This window comes from Archocentrus centrarchus, chromosome 2, assembly GCF_007364275.1.
Source record: "Archocentrus centrarchus isolate MPI-CPG fArcCen1 chromosome 2, fArcCen1, whole genome shotgun sequence".
Taxonomy (NCBI): Eukaryota; Metazoa; Chordata; class Actinopteri; order Cichliformes; family Cichlidae; genus Archocentrus; species Archocentrus centrarchus.
In genome coordinates, this window is record NC_044347.1 from 28,124,155 (window position 1) to 28,149,902 (window position 25,748).

Genomic DNA, 25,748 nt, shown 5'->3' on the forward strand with positions numbered 1-25,748 from the left:
GTATTCAGTATATAAGACTGGGTTCGCCACCTTGTCCTACCACCATTTGCCACCAGGTTGTTTCCTCTCCACATATGTGGCTTGCTTTGCAGCCTTACCTTGCTCGAGGTACATTACATTTTGTTTTCCAATAAGGATACATTTAACAGCTCGTGGCTGTTGTGTTTAACTTTAGAAAGGGGGGGGTTCTTGCTTTTTACCTTGCTGACACCATCCTGGGAGCTGAGGTACCCAGCAGGTAGATTGGCAGCCACCGGCAGCTGTTGTTCATTCATGATGACTCTGCCATCCTTTAGCAGAGGCAGCCATGCCTGACCAACTGAAGGTAAAAAAAAACAAACAGACACTGCCATTTGTTCGTGAACTTGTACCATTACTGGAGTAGAGGCAGCATAAGAATTAAGATCTAAATTTACAGTAACTGTAAACCTGAATCAAAGTGCTAAATCCCACATTAAGTACAAAAAATATATCTGTAGATAGTCGGGTTTCATGACTGAAACTGATGGCCCACCTGGAGTTTCCACCACATCTTTCTTCTTGCTGTTGCTGTTACAGCTAACGTGATAGAAGGTGAAGAGAAGGTGATGCTTCTCATGCAACTGAGTAGGCAGCTCTATCTTTATCTGAAGACAAGGAAGACAGATTACTGGGATTGGTTCGCTAATACAGAGGAAGCTTTACAGATGTAGAGTTACAATTTGCTCAAGCAGCATGAGAGAAAGTGAAAAGTATTTTCTTACTTCACAACATGCTGCTTTCAGGAAAACTCTTTTAACTCTGAGTGTATGTCATACAGCATATCTGACTGTCTCTGCTGAAGGATTGTATTAAGCCAGAGAAATACCTCATCATAAAACTCGGGGTTCTGCTGGTGGTGGAGGACTGCTGCATATGCCTGCTTAGTAAATAGAGGCCCTCCTGGAGAACCGTAGATGCACTGCAATAGATTCAAAGAGTAGAAGTAAGAGGAGTAGAAATAATCAGTCATGAGGAACAAGGATAGATGGATGCTTTTTGTCGTGCTCATTGCAGTTTATATCTTTAATATGTTGTGGTCGTTAGTTTATCAGCTAGTTCGGCTGTGTGGAGGCCAGCTGTTTTCACAAGTCAAGGTGAACAATCCAAAATCAAGATCACAAAGATTTCAAAGTCATGCCATTAAAGCTGATTCAGTAAAATGTCCATTTCAAGTGTTGAGAGAGAAAGTTTTCGAGTCTGCTTACTGAGTATTTAAATGTCCAAATGTGATAACATTGGCACATTTTTCTTCTGCTTGTGCAATGTGATTGGCTGCTGACAAATCAATTAAAAAATATTTATTTTAGGAAATTAATGTGGCAGCCTGGAGAGGACATCAAGTCAATTAGTTTAAAAGGCCACGTGTGAAGCCATGAGTAAAGTATGCCTCTGTTAAATCTTGTAGTTTTATGTTCTGCCTTGGAAATCTGCTACATAATACGTAAATGCCCCTAATATGTAAACAAACCTTCAGTGGTTGGGCCTCTTCCTCATCAGAATCCTTAAATTCAATGCAAACAGCAATATTTCTTGCCTGAAGAGGGAAGAAAAAACAGAATATAACAGAAAAGTAAGAAGCGTTTTCAAAATATCTCCGGGTCGTATAGAAGAATCCTCTCTGTGTCCATTTCAGATGCCCATTTGTTACAATAAAAGAAGATCTGAGAGCAATCAATGAAAGAAAAGAGAGCAAGAAGACACAGGGGGAAAGAAGATAGGTTGGTTTCCTGTTTGGAGTTGACTTAGAGAAAGTAACAACCTTGTCATGGAATAATAATGTAAAATAATCATGGTGTAATCTTTTACCCAGTGTTTTGTGGTTTTAGGTCTTTCAAGTTCAATTCAATTCAGTTGTCCTGTTTCTTATTAAATACCTTCAGTTTGTATCTTTGTTTGCTTACTGTTCATGTTTTCAGCTTTGTGTTTTCCCTTAGTGTTTTCAGTCTTGAGCATTTAATTCTAATTATTGTTGTGTTTATTATATTCCCTCAGTGTTTCCTGCCTTGTACTTTTATGTCAATTCCCCTACGTTTAGTTTAGTTTGGTCTGTTTTTCCCTGTTAGTTATTGCTCTCACATCCTGTTTTATCTTGGTGCCATTTTGCCTCTTGTGTATTGTGTCTACACAAATACTAGTATGCCCCAGCTATCCACTTCCCTCATTACTGGGTGTGTAAGAAACCTAAGTAATGAGGGAAGTGGAGATAGCTGGGGCAAACTAGTCTCTGCCTGCCTGTGCTCCCTTCTCTGTGTCAGTGCGACAGAGGTCTAAGGATAATTCTATCGAGTTCTGCTGCTTGTTAGGTCATGCATCAACCAACAGCTCAAAATCAAAGGCATCTGATCTTATGAGTTACTTTGATGCAGCCTTGCTGTGAGTACCTTAGTAAAGGATTTCTGCCCATCGTACTTGAGGTGTTTGGGGTAAACATAAAGGTGGTTTTTATAGATGGTGAATGGTTGGGAACACTTTGCAATACAAGGCACAAACTCGTCCACCTCCAGAAGAGCACTGACTTGCCCGGTTTCTCCGAAGCTGCCCACAGGGATGTAGGAGGAAGTGACACAATCTACAGGAAGGAAAGAGACCAGAAGGCTCAAGGACAAAATTTGATGACTATAAATGGATGATTAGAAGTGATGTTATACATATTTGGCGACTTTACTGGTTACATCTGAGGCCACACTGTCAATCGTTACATCCAAGTTCCCTAGGAGCACAGGAAGTTTAGCCATTTTCTCTGGTCTGTTGGGAACAAAGAGAAAGAACTCTTTACAAAAATGTATCAAAACTTGTTACAGTGAAAAGATGGACGAGAGAAAGGAAAAACATACCTTCTGAAGTCAGTAAGCAGTTTGAACATGTCCTCATCTGACAGCCTGCTGCTGTCCTGTCTGTAAAGCGCTGAGAACCGAGCGTTTTTGTCCAAAGTTCCTGACGCATCCTTAAACACAGGCCTGTGGAGGTAGACACCAATAAAAAGTGAGTTCACTGGAGGGCATATCTCAGTTTCACAATACTGGCTTAAAAATGTGTATTCCTATAGGTGGTCTTTTCTTCAGTCACACTTTCCACTTTGTTTGCATCCTATGTCTTAAGGCAGTCAGTAATTTTTTGAGGTTAACAGAAAGGAAAGGATATTGTCCTCAATGCATCTGTGATGTGAATCTGAACATCCTATGTGACATCGCTCTCGAGTTATGGCCAACACTCGAGTTATGCCACTGACGCAAGCCCATGACAATAGCCCGAGCTAAAAATCGCCCTGTGATAAGCAGTTTGATTACATTCTCACATCGTAGGAGAGTTTATTCCCTAAGCCTCAGAGTCCAACAGTGTTAGAGCCACTTCAAAGAAAGATTTACTAATGCCTAACAGCAGCTAACAGCACCAAAAACAGTCATCTTTACCGACAGAAGTTCAGCATATCCTCATAACTCACCTCAGTATCACTGTCATCGGACAGAAGTGAGCGTCACTGACTCATCAACTGGTATCAGACTACTTTCACAAAGCTTTACAGCCTCTTCAAGAGTAAATCAAGGTGGACACTTTATTTGCTATTGTGAGGCCTCACAATAGCAAAAATCCCAGGACGGAGCCTATCAGGAGTCACTTTGCTATCTGGGTACACTCCCACTTCATCACAACAGATGAATGTTCTAAAGACATAAAGGCCTGGATGAGCTCTAATTTCCTGCTTCTAAATTCAGATAAAACTGAAGTTATTGTACTCTGCCCTACAAATTATAGGATCATGGTGTATAACTAGATATTTTGCCACTACCTTGGCCTCCAGTAACACTGTGAGGAGTCTTGGAGTCATTTCTGACCAGGATGTATCCTTCAATGCACATTTAAAACAAATTCATAAGACTGCTTTCTTGGATTTGCACAATATCTCTAAAATTAGAAACATCCCATCTCAGGCTGATGCTGGAAATGTTGTTTATGCATTTATTACTTCTAGGCTGGATTATTGTAATTCATTTACTATGCTGTCCTAAAAGCTCCCTGAAAAGCCTTCAGCTGATCCAAAATGCTGCAGCTAGAGTACTGACAGGGACTAGAAAGAGAGAGTAGATTTCTCCCATATTGGCTTCTCTTCATTGGCTTCCTGTTAAATCCAGAATAGAATTTAAAATACTTCTCCTCACCTACAAGGTCTTGAATAATCAGGCCCCATCTTATCTCAAAGACCTCATAGTACCATATCACCCCAACAGAGCACTTCACTCTCAGACTGCTGGCTTACTTGTGGTTCCTCGGATACTTAAGAGTTGAATGGGAGGCAGAGCCTTCAGCTTTCAGGCCCCTCTTCTGTGGAACCAGCTCCCAGCTTGGATTCAGGAGACAGACACCCTCTCTATTTTTAAGATTAGGATTAAAACTTTCCTTTATGATAAACCTTATAGTTAGGGCTGGATCAGGTGATCCCGAACCATGATGATGGTAAATTCTCAGCCAACACTAAGTTACAAGTCTACAGAGCCTGTGTTATTAGCATACTACTGTAAGTTTGAACCCTTTTCTATTCGCAACAAGAACAGAGGCTTAACAACTTCTGCTTGCATTATCTGAAACACACAGCAGCAACACGTGGAGAAGTGAGATTAAAACACAAACCATCCCTGGATAAATCAGTTTCCTAGTATGTAGTCTCCTAAGGCAATAATATTTCCACTGGCTGGGCCATGTCTGATGGATGAAAGTCAGATGAATCCTTAAGAACATCCTCTACAGGATGTCTCTAAGCAAGATTTCTTTAATAACAACAGCTCTACCTGAGCTGCTCATGACTGCTTCCAACAGGAACTCCACAGTGGGCTGCAGATAAACAAAACTTCACTGGCTCATCACCGACACAAAGAAAGAGAGGGAGCTATAACAGAATGCCTCAGTATCAACCTGACCTTCAAATGTTACTTCTGCAGCTGCTGCCTCATGTATTTGACTGCACAGCTACAGCAGACACCAAAAACACTAAAACCTAAATTCCAGAAGATGCTGACAATAGGTAGTTTTCATTGAATTCTATTTTCCCCTCTTTCCAGTTTCTACACTAACCTTACTGTAGCTAAGGCTACTGGCAGAAGCCTTCATACTACATTTACCTTACAGCTTTAACTGTGCTATCGATGATTTCACTAGCAGCAGCAGACTGAAAGATAGGAAAATGTTGACATCTTTATTGGTGATCCAATATGCTGCTAACCATTTGTATTCTCAGCAGTGAGTCATTCTCTTTATCTCCCCATTTATTATATGGAGATTATGGTGACAAAAGTACCACTGTGAAAAGGAATTACCAAGGTCAAATTTTAATTCATAGGTGGTAATTTTTTGATGTGTAATTTTTCTTAGTTGCATAACCTGATTGTTAACCAAAATTACATATTCTTATTGGGTTAGTTTGGGTCCTCACAGATCACTGCTTAGACCTCAGAGGGTTAAAGGAATCATTTATGCGACATGCTTATTAGCTGTCTCAGAAAGAGTGAGATATAGCTCTAATTTCTGTACTCGAAATGTGAAATCGCTGCCAAAGATGGTTACCTTAGGTTAGCAAAATATGTTTATGCAGACAGGTAGTTTAAACATAAAGTGGCTTCATACCTTGCAGCCCAGGCAAATGGCATCCTGTACTGTCCCAGTCTGCTGCAAGCTATCTTGGCATTCTTTAGCACCTTTTGAGCCATCTACACAAGAAAACAGGTGATTTATTTTAGCAGCTACCAGTGTGAGACAAGAAACACATATTCTCATCCTTATCTCTCCTAATAAGTTAACCTTAGCAGAGTCTGAGCTCTTCATGTAGGGTTCAGTGCAATGGGTGATCCCTCCCTGTAGGACCTTCTCAATCCTGGCCACTAGGAAGATTTCTGGATGGGGGCAGGTTACTGAGAACACACCCTGTCTGGGATACCGGATAGCCCCCTCTGGGAGGCCACTAGCCAACCTGTGGCCCAAGGGACTCTCATTGCTACTGCTACTGATTTGTAGGTTGGGCCCGCTACCATAACCAGAAGTCATCTGTCGGACCAAAGGGTGATTGAGATCCACATGGAAGTCAGCTGAGATCTTTCTGCTGTTCTGAACGTCAAAGAGGGACAGGATCACATAGAACGGCTCCACCTTTAATGGTAGAAGAAAGGAAGGAAAACGTGATGAAAGCTTCAGAGCCAGATCAACAGACAAGCAGCATTTTAAAAAAAGCTAAATTAAAAATGAACAAACAAACAAGACCCATCACAGATGAGGAGATCCTCCAACAATTAATGAAAATATCAAATAAATGTAGAAGTCAGGATAACATTACAGCCCCATTTCATAATAGAAACCCCTTCAGCAGACATCTTATTACCTTCTGCAAAATGATTTTGCCCTAATTTGGAGGCTTTGCTTTAAACTTTTATCCAAATACTTTTAGTCACCCATGGGTTAGTAAAGATATAATGACAGACGCATGGATGAACAGACATATGAATATCGTATTTCACATTTTTGAAAGGTAAGAAATACACACATCAAATTTCATGGTTCAACTCCTTGTAGTTTTGGAGTCTATAGACAAGAAAGGTAAACCCTCTCGGATGGACAGCCGGTATGACAACAATATCCTCCCACTTTATTTTGTGTGGGAGGATAAAAAGTAAAACAGCTGCAGTTTAAAGGATACTCATCCTCCTAATGCACTACTGATTGCCCCCCCTCCCCATTAAGAAATAATGTTCCATTGAGGTAATTCTTCCCATTCACTCTTTCCACCAAGCTTTTCCATTATACAAAGCCATTTGTGTTGTGTGTGTGTGTGTGTGTGTGTGTGTGTGTGTGTGTGTGTGTGTGTGTGTGTGTGTGTGTGTGTGTGTGTGTGTGTGTGTGTGTGTGTGTGTGTTCAGAGAAGCTTGATAGCTAATAGCTGTGGTTTCCCAGCTGAGTAAGTGTAAGTGTCCTTCCACAGAGACCTTGGGAGTGATGGCAGGAAACCAGCCTCAGACTGGTGCTAATGCATGGTAGGAGGCCAAAACTGGTTGCCGTGGTAACAACCATTCTTTGTGCCAACACCACCAGATTTGATGAGGGCCGGCCAAGTGGGCCATCTGAACTGTCTGTGATCTTCTTAAGTGATTTTTAAACCTTGCCCTCATTTGCAAAAGGATATTTGCTTGTACTATGCTTAAACTGTGTGCCCTGTACTAGCAAACACATGTGCATCCAACAGCTGCATTTGACTGCTGCATTTTGACTGAATCATACATTAGTTGTCGGCCCCTCTTCATTCTCTGCAACACAGCCCTGCAGGTTAAACGACAGGTCATGACAGCTGACCAGGACTCTTTTCCCGAACTTCTCTTCAAACTGTTGCACATCAGGCTCGATGCCAGAAAAGTCTAGTTTCTGTGGAAACAAGAGTTGCTGTCAGAAGGCTCAAATTATCTGCTGCCACAGCAAAAATGTGAGTCACAGTAGTGCTACTGAGAAATTAGACAATACCTGAGTATCAGGGTCCAGAGTGAACAGTTTGAGGCGAGCTTCACTTCTCATCTTGGATTCGACATCTCTGGCAGTCTGTGAAAAACAAAGCAAAAATAAGACTGCATTCCCTCTTAGAAAGTGCTAAGGAGATACTGTGTGTCTCTTCTCTTTCACCTCACTCCCCAAACTGCTGTGAGTATGGTTTGTCCACAGGTCTCTTCCTGTTAGAAGGAGTTCTTCCTGCCTACCATTGCCAAGTGCTTGCTCATAGGGGATCATCTGATTGTTGGGGTCACAAATATTGTAGTTTTAGATGGTAAATGGACTAGCTCTTATATAGCGCTTTTCTACTCAGGCTGAGCACTCAAAGCGCTTATACAACACATTTACATTTATCCATGCACACCCATTCATACAAGCACTTCCATGATTAACTAAGCTAAGTGCTTTTAATTATCTAACATCCACACTCCAACGGTTGCGTCGGAGAGCAACTTGGGGTTAAGTATCTTGCCCAAGGATACATTGGCATGCAGCCTGGAGTAGCCAGGAATTGAACCGCTGACCTTCCAATCAGTAGGTGACCTGCTCTACCTCCTGAGCTACAGCCACCCACAATATAAATATAAATATATAGAATATAAATGACTGTGGTGAACTGCAGCTATATAAATAAAAGTGAAATGAATAAAATTGGACAAAAATATCAGTAAATAAATAAATAAAACTAAATATCTGCTGAAAGTAAAAGCATACAAACCTCAGGCACGAGACCCCAGGGTTCATGACTGAAGTTCTCTGATCTCTGGTCACTACAAATCGCTTCCTGTGTAGAAACAGCTTTAAACCTGTTCTTTTAACTCTTTTTGTCAGCACCAGCTCCTGGGAAAGTGTCTACTGGATGTTAGTAAATAATCCTCTAGCTTCACTAGCAGTATGTGTAACAGTGCCTTTCTGATATTTGGTGGTACTCAAGTAATTAATAGCCAAAACTTAAGTTTTGGTCTAGAAAAACCAAACCAATGAGCTGACAGATGCTAAAACACTCCACAGAGCTTAGGGGAACTCCAGAGTCAGTGATAAACCCATGGGGGGTTCAGCACTGCAAACAGCTCCCTTCACATTACATTCTTTTGATCTGTTTTTAATATAAAATAATCATTCATGCAGTTTTAAGTCTACACAATGCTGTATACACTGTACAGCAAATAAAAAGCTTTTTATGCAAGTGCTTGATTCCAGACTCTTACATCTTACATTTAGAAACCTAACAGATGTGTGCTTGGTAAGCACCAAGAGGAAAATGTGGGGAGCTGGTTGCAGGAAACACAGCTGTTGAGCTATTCTGCTCAAAGCAAGGCTCCAGTTACAATACAGACTTCACAAACATCAAAAATCCAGCATACATCCACAGCATGAGAAGTGATCTTTAACATGCTTGTTAAAGGAAAAATTAGAGATGGCAACCATTAATATTATTTTTGATGGAATAACAAGCTACCTGAAAGGTGTCTTGAAAACCTCCGGAGGAAAGGTCTGTTTTTCCGTGCTCCTCATCTGCTGGAGAGATCAACATAAGCTCTGTTAGCTTTGGCTGCTGCATAAAACATAGTAATGTGTTGGTCTCTTGTGAATGAAGGTGAAGGACAACTAAAAAGAAGAAAAAACATGAGCTGTGAAGTCATCAACAATGCATTCTCTGGAGCTTGAAAAAGGCGACTGGACTTCTTTTTGTTTCTTGAAGACGTTTCACCTCTCATCCGAAAGGCTTCTTCAGTTCTCAACCAAATGGTGGAGAGACCCAGGTATTTAAACCCCTGTGGGCGTAGTCCCCTGGAGGTGGTTATGACCCTCTATTGATCATGTGCGTGAACACATGTGCCCAGGTGTGAAGGGGGCGTGGGTCATATTTAATCAGTGGTTTCAGTTGAAACCAATTTAGGACTCCGCTCCATTGTTTCGTGTGGCCTATTGAGGTCACTGGAACAAAGGTGTGAATGGGGGTTGAGACGTCTGGGAAGGGAGCTCAGGACAGCACTGTAAGCGGGGGAAAGTTGGTGACGTAATCCACCTCCTCTGTTCAATGATGGTTGTTCACAGTGGACATAGATGGCTTCTTTCACTCCTCTTTCAAACCATCTGTTTTCCCTGTCCAAAATGTGAACATTGGCATCCTCAAAAGAGTGCCCTTTTTCCTTCAGATGCAGATGTACTGCTGAATCTTGTCCTGTCGAGGTGGCTCTTCTATGTTGTGCCATTCGTTTGTGAAGAGGCTGTTTGGTTTCACCAATGTAGAGGTCCGAGCACTCTTCACTGCACTGAACAGCATACACTACATCGCTGATCTTGTGTTTGGCGGGTTTGTCCTTGGGATGAACCAGTTTTTGTCTTAGGGTGTGACTTGGTTTGAAGTATACTGAGATGTCATGCTTGGAGAAAATTCTTCTGAGTTTCTCTGACAAGCCTGACACATATGGGATGACAATGTTGTTCCTCTTGTCCTTCCCATTCTCTGTAGTTTGTGTTTGGCCTTCATTCCTGTGCATCTTAGCTGATTTGATGAAGGCCCAGTTGGGGTAACCGCATGTTTTGAGGGCTTTCTTAATGTGTGTGTGTTCCTTATGCTTCCCTTCTGTCTTAGAGGGAACACTTTCCGCACGGTGTTGTAGGGTCCTGATCACCCCAAGTTTGTGTTCCAGAGGGTGGTGGGAGTCAAAGAGGAGATACTGGTCTGTGTGTGTGGGCTTCCGGTAAACTTCAATGTTGAGGCTTCCATCTTGGACTGTGCGGTGCTTATCGAGGAAGATGGAAGCCTCAACATTGAAGTTTACCGGAAGCCCACACACACAGACCAGTATCTCCTCTTTGACTCCCACCACCCTCTGGAACACAAACTTGGGGTGATCAGGACCCTACAACACCGTGCGGAAAGTGTTCCCTCTAAGACAGAAGGGAAGCATAAGGAACACACACACATTAAGAAAGCCCTCAAAACATGCGGTTACCCCAACTGGGCCTTCATCAAATCAGCTAAGATGCACAGGAATGAAGGCCAAACACAAACTACAGAGAATGGGAAGGACAAGAGGAACAACATTGTCATCCCATATGTGTCAGGCTTGTCAGAGAAACTCAGAAGAATTTTCTCCAAGCATGACATCTCAGTATACTTCAAACCAAGTCACACCCTAAGACAAAAACTGGTTCATCCCAAGGACAAACCCGCCAAACACAAGATCAGCGATGTAGTGTATGCTGTTCAGTGCAGTGAAGAGTGCTCGGACCTATACATTGGTGAAACCAAACAGCCTCTTCACAAACGAATGGCACAACATAGAAGAGCCACCTCGACAGGACAAGATTCAGCAGTACATCTGCATCTGAAGGAAAAAGGGCACTCTTTTGAGGATGCCAATGTTCACATTTTGGACAGGGAAAACAGATGGTTTGAAAGAGGAGTGAAAGAAGCCATCTATGTCCACTGTGAACAACCATCATTGAACAGAGGAGGTGGATTACGTCACCAACTTTCCCCCGCTTACAGTGCTGTCCTGAGCTCCCTTCCCAGACGTCTCAACCCCCATTCACACCTTTGTTCCAGTGACCTCAATAGGCCACACGAAACAATGGAGCGGAGTCCTAAATTGGTTTCAACTGAAACCACTGATTAAATATGACCCACGCCCCCTTCACACCTGGGCACATGTGTTCACGCACATGATCAATAGAGGGTCATAACCACCTCCAGGGGACTACGCCCACAGGGGTTTAAATACCTGGGTCTCTCCACCATTTGGTTGAGAACTGAAGAAGCCTTTCGGATGAGAGGTGAAACATCTTCAAGAAACAAAAAGAAGTCCAGTCGCCTTTTTCAAGCTCCAGAGACTACTATGACCTGGATGACTGAGAATCTACACAGACATCAACAATGCATTATTTTTATGAAGAAGAATACTAAAATGTATCCGGGGCTACTGGCAAATAGAAGAAGCCCACATGCACCAAAAAAATACAGTCAAACAGATGGAAACAAATGCAAACACAAGGCAGGCAGACAGTTATATGCAAAAATAATTCAGCTGCTAAGACAGACAAGCAAAGCACACCATCATGTAGATCTCCATTCCTTTTCTCCTGCATGGCCTGTTCAAAGCTGCTGTGGAGAATCTTGTTGAGGGTAGTGATCCACTCTTCTATCTCTGCCTCGCTGTCTCCGGCCAGCAGAAATGTGCTCTTATCCTGCATCTTCAGCTCGAAGGCAAATCGACGCACTTTGCTGTTCTAAGAGAGAAAAAAACACAAGCAGCTTTTGAACAGGTCATTTTGATCCTTTAAATTACGTTCCAGCGGCAAGCCTGCAGAATGCAAGCGTTCCTTTTGCTACATTCAGGTTAATGCTCCCCACCTTTACCTGAACAACCCCCATGCATGAGTCGAGGAAGATGGTTCCTTTGGGATCCTTGGAGGTGTTCTCATCCTTGTAGAAGTTGAGGGTGTAAGAGCCATCACCCAGCTGAGCCAAATGGAAATATCTCCTCTTGAAGGACTAAGGGAAGAAAATGGAGACTGTAAACACCCCTAATGGGTTCGTTCTCTCTGAAAACACTATCGAGACGAGAGAGGGCGTGGGAAAGCTCACGGGTAAATTGAAAAAGTATGCCAAGTTTTGGGCTATCCTAAGCAAAGACTAATCTTACTTCCTTATTTGCTGAAACAACTTACAGCTTCTAACTATTCTAGGTCAGTTTTAGTTAAAGCAGGTTCATATAATTGATATAAGACACAACTTCACTGATAATCTGGACTGGGGGGTAATCTTAAGTTTGTTTTGACATTAATACTTTTGTACTTCTGTAAAGACGGCATTTTACTTACCTGTACCTTCTATGATTTGTTTTCTAATTAATCCTTTTTGTCATCAAATTTGCAGCTGCTATTTCTCACAGCGCTGAGTAACATATTGAGATGATTTATTATATTCAACGATGATCTCAAAACCTAAAAATTTTTCATTCTGTCAGATGTGACAAAGAAAGGAAGCATATCACATCGAAGATAGAACTAGAAAACGTTTGACATTTCCAGTTAAACAATAATTATATAATGTACAAACCGTTGGGAGGAAAACAGTATTTATTTGACCCTACCATGATTAACTAATTGGTATGATAATTGAGGATAAATCTTTAGTAGACTGATCAAATAATGTTTGTAGTGTCTTTTAACCAATGTTTTTACACTGTGGCATTACAGCAGATCTGAGCACTTCTTCTACCACTGGATTTTATTGCACTCTTAACAGCCAGGTTAACACAGGGATCTCAGTGCATGGTGGTTTGAAATCAGTCTGTGGCTTTGGGCATTAATTTAATTTTAATCACACAGAGGATGACAGAATGTGACTCATCTGAGACAAGCGTATACTGACTTCATACATGCCTCATGCTGCTACTTTAAGTGCTTAAATGAATCACAGCTATAGACAGTAAACGATCAGAGCTCATTTACTTTTGCTGAAGATAGACACAGCCTTTATTTGCTGCCAAAATTTAATTTCATCCTTTACATGTCAATCATAAGTCATTTACAGAAGGACTACTGCACTGCCTAAACATTCATTAAGAACTGCCATCAAATAATGATTACGCAAATAGTGATCAAAAGGGAGTGTTTTTGTTTGTTTTTTAAGGCCAAAGCAGAGAAGAATGAGGAAATTACTAATGGGTATTACACTGCTCAACACTTTAAAAACACATCAGATCTCAATGGGAAAAAATAATGCTGGTTATTAATCCTGATATGGACTGGGTATTTTTAGGAATGAAAGGGGGAGCACCAGTGGTGGACATGTCAATTCTTATATTCTATGGCAAATGCCAATCAGGCTCCACGGTGCTCGGCAGTGAGCGCAGGGCCCACTAGAGGACGTCGGGCCCTCAGGCCACCCTCATGAAGTGTTTCTGATTGTTTGGTCAGAAACATCCACACCAGTGGGCCTGCAGTCTTATTCTTCCTTTTGTGGGGCTCTGGTAGTGCTCATCCTGTTCCTCCTTGCACAAAGGAGCAAATACCAGTCTAGCTGAAGCGTTAAAGACCTTTTACTGCCGGTCTCCTAGAATCTCCTCCATGCTTTTGAGACTGTGCTGGGAGACACAGCAAACCTTCTGGTAATGGCATGTACTGATGTAAGTGCTGATCTTTCCCTTGCTATTTTTATTTCTTGCCATTTTCTTTCTTGCTTTTTTCCCCACCTCTCAACTCTGGTATCGTCCTTAATTTGTGGGGTGGCTGTAGCTCAGGAGGTAGAGCAGGTCACCTACTGATCGGAAGGTCAGTGGTTCGATTCCTGGCTACTCCAGGGCTGCATGCCAATGTATCCTTGGGCAAGATACTTAACCCCAAGTTGCTCTCCGACCGTCCCGTCGGAGTATGAATGTGTGTGAATGTTAGCTAATTAAAAAAGCACTTAGCTTAGTAAACATGGAAGTGCTTGTATGAATGGGAGTGCATGGGTGAATGTAAAACATGTTGTATAAGCGCTTTGAGTGCTCTGACTGAGTAGAAAAGCGCTATATAAGAACTAGTCCATAGTCCAATGCATATACACTTATGTGAACAATAACACAAATAAGTAAAGAAAAAAGGAGAACACTATGAAGAGGAGCCTATAGAGAATCTATAGCGCTCATCTTGGCACAACAGTGCATTCAGATCAGAATTCAGATGCTGTCAGACAAGACGGGCTTTAAAAGAAAATTCATTAACACCAAAGCAGCTGAAACTGATGATCTGATCATTATCCCAGGGGTTTAATTGACTTGATGCTATACTCTGATTAAAACATGTTCCTATAAATTGTTTGAGCAGTGTATATACAGTACTGTGCTAAAGTCTGGAGTCATCCTTCATTTCATTATATTTTGCTAGGAAAATGAGAAATGGGTTCAGCAATTTACTGAAACATCTGCAAACATCTATGCAAATACAGTATATAAGGTAAAAACTGAGGTTGTATCATTCTAATGATTTTGAATGTCAATATTTGGTGTGGCCACCGTTATTCTTCAACCCAGCCTAAAGTTTCTTAGGAAAGCCTTTTTTTTTTTTTGTAATTTCTTTTTGAGCAGGAATCATTTTCCAGGTTTTTCACAAGGATATTCCAAAGCTCTTTGGATGTTGGCTCCCTTTTGTTCTGTTCTCTGTCAAGATGAACTTTGGAAAACTGCAAGAAAGTCTGGCTTTTTAAAGCAACATAGAAAGAAACGAGGGCTGACTCCAGACGATCAATTATTTTACCCACCCGCATTGTAACAGTGATTGCACTGTTCATGTTGCCTTTATACAGCCAGCCATGCTTGGACACTCCTCCTTTCTGTGATCTCAGAGAGGCTGTGTCCTGGGGGAGGAGGATGAGGGAAAAAAAGAGAACATTCAAGATGAAAGGTGAGGGGGGAAAAAAACACAAAGAAGAGACTTACACACATTTCTCTATGTATATATGGTGTTCTTCATAAGCAGACAAAACTCCTACTACTCTAATATTTCAGGATTTAGCCATAAGAGTAAGTCCATTAAAGACCTTAAGTTAAATCAGTTTTTGTAGTACTGCTCTTATGGGGAATGAATGTGCCTTTAAAATGCTACAAATGCCATAAAGATGTTAGCTACTCTGGCAAACAGTGCAGGCAGCTTATAAAGGAGGACTGAAATGAAATGAATACACTGTTGGGTAATAAATTAAAAGTGAATGTCTGCGCTCTGTCTGCGCTCTGTCGCACTTCCTTGTAATTGAGTTTCTTTGAACAGAGCTTGGCCGGGCCTAAAGGAAGGATGAACTGGTTGCCTTTGCAGAGTCATTGTTATCAACTCAGTACCCTACAGGAGCAGAAGTGGATCACAATTAGATTACAGGACAAGCAGGGCGAAGAAAAGTTTGGAATTAATAATCTTACCTCATCTTTTTCCACATCTTCATCCACCTCAAAGACATGAGCCACCAGTTTTTCAGGCCTCAACACCTTACTGAAAGGTTAGGGAAAATATAACTCAGCCTCATCTCACAATTTAATTCAACTGTATCATAAAAAAAATGGCTAACAGAGCCATCCATATTTGAATACGTTGGTCAGAATCATTGTATCGTGATGTATGGCTAAATAGGAATGTGAATGGTCTTGTAAGTCAGCAGGAAGACTTTGAAACACCCGTTGCTCTCTGTGTGTATTATTATGATTAAACTGAGTCACAGCACACTGCAGCAGCTACATTTTAGAGCAGGGATGTTCTGTAAGTGTAAGGGATGTTGCATGTTCAAGAATGTTAGCATCTAGCTAAAGTCAGCCGCTGTTTCTCTAGTGTAGCTCAAACACCACTAGCCCTGATGAACTCTTATTATAAACAGTGTCAAAGCCAGGTCTGGGGCTTGTCTAGCTGTTACTCTACAATGTTTTAAACATGACACACATCTGTAATCCTCATTCCTGTCATGAAGGAAAGGCTCGTCCAAGGACACATGTGCATTGTGGGATTTTCCTTTTGTTTTGATGCTATTGGGCAATAATTGTTGCAGAATAGTTCTGCTTATCCATACATCCATTCACTTCTGCTTATCCTGTTCAGGGTCGCAGGAACCTTTCCCAGCGAGAGGCAGGGTACACCCTGTACAGGTCGCCAGCCTGTCACAGGGCCAACACAGAGAGACAGACAACCATCCACACCTACGGACAATTTAGAGTTTCCAATTAACCTAACCCCAGTAAGTGCATGTCTTTGGACTGTGGGAGGAGACTGGAGTACCCGGAGAAAATCCACGCAGACATGGGGAGAACATGCAAACGCCACACAGAGAGAGAGGGAGGGAGGGGCCTGGGCCAAGGTGGAATTGAACCCTCGCCTTCCAGATGGTATTCTAACTGTGAGGCAGCAGTGCTTAGCAGTGCTTACCACCGCACCTTGGTTGAAAAACACAGAAAGTCTTATTTATTTATTCATTCTGGAAAAGCTTAGAGCCTTCAAGAGAGATTTCAGTGTTTGATTAAATCATTCCCAACTCTGCTGTTTAACCCGCAAATGAATTTCCCTTACAAAATCTGCTATTTGTATGTAAATTATTTGGTCCAACAGCAGCAGTATGCTCAAGAATAAAGTTTTTTGTAAAGGCAGTGTGCTTTTACACTGACACTTAAATAGTCTTCATTTCACTATAGTGTCTGAAACAGCATCAGTAATAGTATCTGAGAGAACAGTCTGATGGGCCTGTCAGTAGAAGCCTTGCAGCATACTCACTTTGGAAGCTGGCGGAAGTCTCTAGAATACTCCTCATACTTGTAGTTGACCACATGCCAGTCAGATTTGTAGGTCTTGATACACTGCAGAGACACAAAGCAAAGACGTAGTGAGGGGCCTCTTCAGCAAAAGCACACGGGGTGGCTGTAGCTCAGGGGGTAGAGCAGCTCATCGGCTAAACAGAAGGCTGGTGGTTCAGTCCCAAGCTGTTCCAATTTTTCCAATACAGCATATAGACAGACAAAGCATATAGAAGAACTGCTAAGACAGAATTTATATTATGATAGAAGATTTTAGAGTTTTAATAACATTTGTTTATGATTTATAATTACAATTACAATATTTATAATTATTGTTGTCTTTACCTTACAATATAAAGCGCCTTGAGGTGACTGTTTGTTGTGATTTGGTGCTATATATAAAAAATTCAATTGAATTATTTACCAGTTCCTGTATTAACTGTGGTTGTTTCCTCTAACTTTAAACTTACAGTTCTCAAGCTGAGAATCCAGTTTCAATCAGGGGAAATGTATAAATAATGAATTGACCTGGATGGTTTCTGCACCCTTCTCTGGACGGACAGTGTAGCACTTTCTCTAACATCTGTTTCAGCTCAGCTGCAACAAGGACAAATACAAAGAATCCTTTTTTTCCTATTTCCAGACTATTTAATTGTTCTCCTTTGGTGTATCTCCTTTTATGTCTCTGCAGTTGTTGATGACGTCTGCTCAATATGTGCCTCAGCATCCACTGACCCCGCTCAATGAGCCTTGGCCGACCACGACCCTGTCGCTGTGGACCACTTTAGATAGATGCTGACCACTACAGATGGGGAACACACAGGTGCAGTTTTGGAGATGCTCTAATCCAGTCATTTAGCCATCATAATTTGGCCCTTGTCAACCAGCTTCATGTCATCTGTGTATAGGAGGTGGCTAATGGTTGCTCCATTCTGTAGTCAGTATCCGTAGACAGTCTTTTTAATGATCTGGCTGAGGGGGTTCAGGCCTATGCAGAACAACAGTGGTAAATCATGCACTGACTTGTGCAATTGGCTTGCATAGACATAGGTCATAGGCTTTCTGTAATCAATCTAGGCAGTGCACAGGTTGGTCAGTCTGGTCTTACAGTTCTCTATCTACCAGTAGCTGGTGTTTTGCTCCTCTGGTGTTTCTGCCTGTTCATCTTAGCCATTTTAATGCCTGACAGCAGCTTCGATGTTATACTGAGGCAGGTTAATGGCCTGCAGTTGGATAGAACTGGTCCATTCTGGGGATCCTTGGAGATCAAGACTGTTCGGCCTTCAATTATCCATTGTGGGTGTGTCTTATCCATTAGCAGCTACAGTACTTAATTTGTGCTGCCAAGCACTCATGGAATGCAGTTAGCTTCTTTAGCCAGTAGGTGTGCGTCATGGAGGTGGATGTATTTGTGGATGCTCAGTGTTTCATCCTGGATTGCGGTTCTGACACTCACTAATGCTCACCTCTTTCTGTTCCTCACAGAGCCTCAGGTGTTGGACTACGAGTGGAGATCTCAGTGTATCGGGAGGAGGTTTCATGTCTTGTTGTCAGTGGCATCAGTATCTCCTGCTGTGGCTAGCTTTTTTTTTTTAGCTGAGTATCTTAAGAACAGTTGGATGTATGTATTGATGCCTTGAATCTTATTCTTAACATCCATCTGGCTTCTCAGCACCTATCTTACCTTCTAGAGTTATTTGATTGTGGCTGACCTTCATGCATCTTTATCTTATCTTTATCTATATTAGCCTGTGAGATACCAAGACACTTGTAGCTGTCCTGCACATCTGCTTTTCTGTCTTCTGGCAACTCCGGCCCTTCAGTCCAAATCACCTTCTGGCATGGCTCGTAGCAAAGTATTGGTATTCTAGTGATTTCTGATGTGGACCTTTCTGACCTGGATTGTTCTTTTTTTTTTCCCTCACTTTGGACTTTGTATATCCAAAAGTAATCAGTAAAACCTCACTTTTTATTGACTTCAGTCTGCCTATGAGTCCTGCATTTGGGTACTCAAAACTAATTCACCTTCTACACAGCCAGTCTTCCCTGTCTTCGTGTGTGTGTGTGTGTGTGTGTGTGTGTGTGTGTGTGTGTGTGTGTGTGTGTGTGTGTGTGTGTGTGTGTGTGTGTGTGTGTGTGTGTGTGTGTGTGTGTGTGTGTGTGTGTGTGTGAGAGAGAGAGAGAGACAGAGTGATTAATTAATTAATTTAGTAAACATAAATTAAAAATTGCATGATGTGAAAACACTGCTGGGATATTTTGTCATTGGCTGGAATAGTGTTAAGTAAGTAAACTTGGCGCGTGAATCATTTTAGAGCACCTACATGTTTTATTTGATGTCAGTTTACAGTTAATGTTTAGCCAGAGAAAGTGATACAATATATTGCTGTAATGGTATTTAATTCCAACCTTATCAGAAAACAGCATTTCAAGCTAGCAAAGCATCAATATTAACAGCGTTTCCCATGGGGATGATAGGAGCAATCTAAACATAGGCATAGCTATAAAAACACCACTACTTATTTCAGTGTGTGTTCATCAGTTCTGTGAACACAAACTATAAGCGGGGGAAAAAACTTGCACACAAATATATGTCGAGTGAGCTAAGGGGTCACTAAAAGGTGGAATAATAAATTCAGAAACAAAACATCCCATGTATAAGAGGCACAGCTGCTCCAGATGTAGCTATGATGTAACTCCTAGCTGCAGCCATGGGGGACTATCACTTATCAGACTCTGTAAGGCTGCACACAACTGACCCCAACAAGCAGCTCCTCTGAGAATCGACAGTAAACTGCAGCCTCCATCTGTGGCCAATCTACAGGACAGTCAGGAAGCATGTGACGCATGTGTGGGGAACACAAATGCAAGTTCATTTGAAGGCTAGCAAAAAAAATTCTGATATGCACGTATGAGGCGTTTCTAGTTGTGGTCAGATAACATTTGCCTTTTTCACAAGCTTTCTCTGAAATACAGTACCAGTCACAAGTTTGGACACAATCATTCATTGATATGAATGGGTAAGCGTGTCCAAACTATTGACTGGTACTGTATAATCAGCTCTCCTCTGCCCACATACCATAAACAAATGAGAGCACGTCCCTGCATGGATTCATATCTGAACATATGAGCCCCAGTAACTGGTGAGTCTTCAAGGTGTGAGATCCAGTTACAAAATCTGAATATCTCCATTTGGCTGAAAGGTGAAAACATGGCAGTGCTCCAAACCAAGGCCTAGTGCGAGGCTTTGCTCGTGGCAGAGAGGTTGAGGGATAAAGAATGAACAAAGCAGGCTTGCATCCAGATATGTATTAGCTTTACCTCCTGGACAAACAGTGAGTGAGCTTCTTTCTCAGCAGTCTCTGGCACGGTGGAAAACAGAGTCCGGCCCTGGCGCCGCAGGATGGAGATCTGAGGAGAGACACAGAAAGCAGGCCCGAAAACGAGGTTGGCACAACATATCCATCCTGCTTAGGTTTTTATAACATGGCAAATTCACCTTAGCCTTCTTAGTACTGCTGCTCATGATTAGATGAAATTTTATTGCTCTCCATAGGGAGCTTCTCTTTTCCAAAAGGTCAGCAGAGGTGGGAAGTAACCATATATATGTACTTAAGTAGATTTTTCAAGTATCTGTACTTTACTTGAGTATTTATTTTTCTGACTACTTTTTACTTTTACTCCCTACATTTTTACACAAATATCTATACTTTCTACTCCTTACATTTTCAAACAGACTCATTACTTCAGGTTTAACACGTCTGAGAGAAGTTTGTATTTACAGTCACTGCGCCTTCAAACATCAAACGATCTGAGCCTAAATGGTGGAACAACAATATAAGAGACAATCCTACTGGAGTATCCTCCATCATCCTGGCTTATCGCATGCAAACAGATTAAAGAGGCAAAACCATATAATTTAGGTATCATTTATAGCGCTATAATCAGGGGTTGCAGTGGGCCAGACCGAGGGCAGATGTCCGTAAGTTGTGCTCACGATACTTCCAGCATCCTAGCTAGCGCTACTGAAGAGGAGCAAAAATAAAGGGACTAACGTGTAACAGGTCATTTTAAATGTTTCTAAATGCTCAACAAATATCACCAAACACACAAAAAGTGTCTGCAGTTTGTCACACAGTGTGCCTGGTAGCTAAAAGAACAGCTGCTGTATTTCCAGGGAGACAAAAGAATGAAAGAGGACAGGTGAGGAAGAAGAGAGGTTAGATTTAAAGGTAAGGACTGCTAAACAAACTGAGGTATACTAACTTTGTGTGATTCAAATATTGTATGAAAATACTGCAGCTTACTGCATGATAAACAGGTCAGCTTGTTGTACTGTATTTACAGTAAGGCTCTGTGTTGGACTGGTGCACAGAGGCTGCGTTCATGGTCAGCGTTACAGGTTACATCAGTGCAGCAGAGATGAGTTTGAATCAAAGCTGCTGATGCTGAGATTCATTCACTGAATCCAACATTTCTCCAGCCTGTATGCTGTCAGTGTAGGGGATGGAGATCAGCTCAGATAGCTGTGAAATACTGGGTTACATCTTTCAGTTCATCCACACAGAGCAGTAAGAGCAGCAGGTCAGCTGATCTCAGCCTGCACACCAACATCATTTACTGGAGCTCACAATAGAAAGTTGTAATTCTTCTCTCCATGCAGAGCCACTACAGCTGATCTTAGGGTTCCCCCACCTTCTGAATCCCACTGTAACCCCTGAGTATCCTCATGTTTGTGTTTAGGTGGAGGCGCAGTCACCCTCTACTATGGAGGACACAGAGAACAGAGCTGTGTTTAAATTCACTTTCACAGTTTGTGTCCTATAACAGATTCAAGCTGAGGGCATTCATTAGGATTAAAATTTAGATTGGAATAACATTTGTATTCCCATGTATTATTTTATATTATTATAACAATATATAATGGTAATAGGTATATGGTATAACAATAGCTTTACACAAAACTAGCTGGTAAAAACGTCCTCCAAAGAGTTACTTATACTTTCTTACTTTGAGTACATTTCAGAGCCTGTACTTTTTACTTTTACTTAAGTAAAGAAGTTGAACCAGTACCACAAGTACTTGTACTTCTACTTAAGTAGAAAAAAAGTACTTTTGCCACCTCTGAAGGTCAGAGATCAAGATTGGCAACATGACCATAATCCCTAGAACTGGGAAGGTTCACTGCTCTGCTCAGTTACAGTAAAGCACAGTGGATGTTTGCCATGCCTCTGATGCTCTTTTATTTCATACAGATGGTCAGATTATACTTGATAGTGCAGTGGTTTACACATTTCCCTAACAAGAGAAAGATCCCCAGTTTGATCCTGAGAGGAGACACAAATCCATTGGGGATTGTGTCAGGAAGGGCATCCGGTGTAAAAATCTCCCAAATCAAATACACTGAGCTACCCATTATAGGGACCCCTTGTGAATAAAGGAGCAACTGAAAGTAGCTTTGTAAACTTGGACAAAGTTAAAAAATGTATTGTAATAATGAAGTGAAAGGAATCATAAGGATTACTCTACTATTTGCTGCAGTCTAACCTCACTCCAGCCTATTTCATCTCTTTACCAGCCATATTAGAGGGATACATACAGAGAGAGGAGAGTGAGAATCAGGAGCAAAAAGCACCTCGGGCCATAAAGACTGTCAAGTCTTCCAAGCTACTGGAGGCTGCTCCTGCCATTGCTACCACTTAGTCTTCTGTTTTTCTACTCAACCCACAAAGATAGGAGGCTCTGGCACAATGACCTAGTTTGGCACAAAGCTCTTATTCTTAAAGTAGCAAGCAAGTCATTATTGAACTTCTGCTCTAATTTGACCAGCACCATCAAAGGTGTGCCAATAAATAAACTGGGCCCACTTTAATCTTTCCTGTGTGTATTCTGCATACAGGTCAAATACAGCTCATTTTATAAATCACTGGTACTTTTCAGACAGCTGGATGAAGATAAAGATTTTGATACCACCTCAGTCGAGGTTTCAAATGAGGTAAGCTAATGAGTAAAGCTAATGCTACAATAATGCTGGAGCCTATCACAGCTGTCATAGGGCGAGAGGCAGGCCAAAAGATCCAGTGGGTCAGCAGAGAATGGTCAAATTTTAGATTTTGACTGAATGACCAAAAAACACATCACTGTACAACAAAGTAAGACACATTCAAGGCACGAGCTTTTAAGCCTATTTCTCTGTTCACTGACAAAAAACCAGTGAACGTACAGAACCAGCCAGTCTTTGACAAAAGTAAACTACTACCAACCAGCTGTGAGCAAGAACTGCTGGCAGTCAATTAACATTATTCCTTTCACAGTCATTAAACTAGGGCTTTGATGGCTTCCACTGGGCCAAAGGAGCGTGTTCCCACGGGCAGTGCAGACAGGGTGATGCAAGGCAAGAATGAAATACTCACGGAGCATGGAGATTTGTGACCAGAGTGGTAAGGGGGAAGAGGAGAGTCCTATGAAGTCAACCTTCAAAAATTGAAGTGTAAAAGTGTAATACAATTTTCACTTAAGTTAATTAAAACTTTTTAAAATACAGGACATTACCTAATTCTGCTGGCATGTGCAAGTAAAGATACAGATCAATATTCTTAAGTTACACGGCCAGTGATTGTGCACATGGGCGTGTTTTCATATGTGTTTTTCTGTGCAGCACGTGTGCATGCTACACCCATATGTCTGGATGGCTCCCTCCCTTCTCCTCTGTGAGCTCAATAATGTAAAACATATGGCAGGATAGATGGACAACACACACAAACACATTCCCTAATGGCTGTGCACTGCAGCCGGCCTTGTAATGAAACCCACCCATCATCTACTGATTGTGAAAGAGTGGAGGCAGGTTGTAGATTGTAGATTTCCCACCGCATACTCTTGCTATGAATTTCAATTAAAGATTTTTTTTTTTTTACTGTGGCACTGAAGTGAGAAAGGGAGGTTGTACAAAAAATGCTCACAAAAACATTAATTTTTCATGTAATTAATTAGAAGAGCTGGGAACTGCAATTTTTTTTTTTTTTTTTTTTTTTTTTTTTTTAGCAAAAGTTACTCAAACAGGAAGAACGGCCTGTCAGAGATTAATTTCAGCCACGGATTAATCCACATTTGATGTTCGATCTGCAGAAGTGGGACTGCGTATAGCGCAGCAGTGTGGCTCACTGTTTGTTGTTTGTTTTGATCCATTCCTTGTTGTTGTGTTTGGTGTTTTTGTGGGATTTATAGTGCAGTAATGAAACATTAAAGTTTAGTTTCTTTCCCAGGAAAATGAATTGATAAACGATAAACATCTGAGCATAACTCATTCTTTGTTTTCTCTCCCAAAAGTGGGAACAGGCCAAACTGAGATCCATCTCAGTGCTAGGGTGATGTAATGTTGACGCAGTCTTTACGCTGCTTTGACTGCAAGCAGCAGATCTGTGGAGGGTGGAGATGTTGGAGTCAAATTTATGACAGATTAAGCATCATGTGATCATTTCACTAGTTGGCTGCATTTTGATGCAGTATGGGTTGGACCATTAAAACTCTTTACATGCCGTTTTACACAGAGAAATGCAACTAGTCCAAGCAGGTGTTATATTTACTTTCTTTCTCTTCTTGGTTCACCAACTCACAGTTATCGATTTTCTACATTTCCCTAAAACATAGTGCCGCATTTAGCAGCTAAGTTCCCTTCATCTTTCTGCAGTTTTCATTCAAATGTATAAATTTATAGAAAACAGATGAAAATATTGTTCTGAATGGAAAAAGTAAACAAAAATGTGCCTCCAGGGCTCAGTACAGGGCTCTCTGGGTTCTCCATTTTCTTACCTGGAAGTCGTCTGTGGGGAACTGCAGCATGTCTCGGAGAACATCACTGATGATCTCGGTTTTCCTCTGTAGGAGCACATTCTCATAGTCCAGAGGCTCTATGATCTTTGGCTTTACCTAAAAGGGCAAATAATCCCATCAGTCCAGCTTTTATCTCTTTATTTTGTTATAGTGATTTACAGCATAAGCACACAGCCTTAAGAGCACTCTTTTAAGGGTATTATCACATGGGTTGTGAGATAAGTTACAAAAAAGGAAATCTGTGGTATTCACTCTGCCTGAACAACAAGTTGCCACTGTCCTTTCACAGCTCTGCCATTTGATAGCGACAGATGCAGAAACTGGCACAGAGATAGCAATGAATGTGGGTTACGGCAGGAGGAGATGCTGGATGAGTCTGTGTGTATGTGTGCGCTGTTGTACCAGTCACCGTGTCATGAGCTCACTTTTAAAACCTGAACTTGACATTGTGAGTGGTCACTGGAGCCCAACAGTCTCCTCTATGAAAATTCTTAGAAGGCCCCACTGCAGGAAGACATACACCCAGACCAGAGGTTCCCCTTAAAAGTATATTTTTATGTTGCGTTACAACAAAAACAGCTTGGATGCCTGACAGTAAGTAAGACGGTAGAGTTAGTGAGATTACATTTCTTTGTCACTACAGACATCAGCTGTAACATTCCACAGAAAAGACCCAAGGAGTTTCCCCCACACGCCCTCCCTCACAAAGCCTGATGTTCATCAGTGATACATGTATGTGGCTATTAAGGAGGGCTTTGATCTGTTTGAAGCTGAACTGAGACACATTTTAGTGTTTACAGAAACAGTTAATTAGAAACCCGATACATTAAGAGGAAATACGTGTCTTTCTTGTGGTTTCAGTCCTCATAGCAAGATTTAGTTACTTTTGTTTCCTAAACGTATTCATTAAATAATTTGTGGTGATTTAAACTATGCTATTGTGCTTTCTGTGTGGGAATTGAAGTTTAAAACACTACATTTGCCCTTTTTGCCCCATTTTACTAGGATACCTGCCAAGAACTGCAAATTAAGCATGAGAATGAAGAAAAGAAGGGGTTTTCCAAGCAAAGCCACTGATGGACACATCAGTGCTGATTCTTAACGGGGAGGTCT

General features: G+C 41.5%; 1 protein-coding gene across 4 annotated transcripts in view; it reads right to left on the reverse strand.

Moving 5' to 3' along the window:
• Positions 1-25,748, reverse strand: part of LOC115793449 (dedicator of cytokinesis protein 9-like) — a 57,338-nt gene that overhangs the window by 20,841 nt on the left and 10,749 nt on the right. For 2 of the 4 annotated variants that reach the window (XM_030748471.1, XM_030748452.1), the window contains exons 2-20: positions 24,615-24,731; positions 20,124-20,213; positions 16,783-16,865; positions 15,450-15,519; positions 14,798-14,893; positions 11,909-12,043; positions 11,604-11,778; positions 8,999-9,054; positions 7,516-7,590; positions 7,279-7,419; positions 5,812-6,156; positions 5,638-5,720; positions 2,856-2,978; positions 2,687-2,766; positions 2,403-2,590; positions 1,490-1,555; positions 848-940; positions 515-626; positions 201-319 (exon numbers count right to left, since the gene is read on the reverse strand). In XM_030748471.1, the coding sequence (XP_030604331.1) occupies positions 201-319; positions 515-626; positions 848-940; positions 1,490-1,555; positions 2,403-2,590; positions 2,687-2,766; positions 2,856-2,978; positions 5,638-5,720; positions 5,812-6,156; positions 7,279-7,419; positions 7,516-7,590; positions 8,999-9,054; positions 11,604-11,778; positions 11,909-12,043; positions 14,798-14,893; positions 15,450-15,519; positions 16,783-16,865; positions 20,124-20,213; positions 24,615-24,731 (2,247 nt within the window). Of the gene's footprint in view, positions 1-200; positions 320-514; positions 627-847; positions 941-1,489; positions 1,556-2,402; positions 2,591-2,686; positions 2,767-2,855; positions 2,979-5,637; positions 5,721-5,811; positions 6,157-7,278; positions 7,420-7,515; positions 7,591-7,671; positions 7,777-8,998; positions 9,058-11,603; positions 11,779-11,908; positions 12,044-14,797; positions 14,894-15,449; positions 15,520-16,782; positions 16,866-20,123; positions 20,214-24,614; positions 24,732-25,748 lie in introns of all 4 variants that reach the window. The other 2 variants (XM_030748462.1, XM_030748477.1) reach the window with 2 other exon arrangements.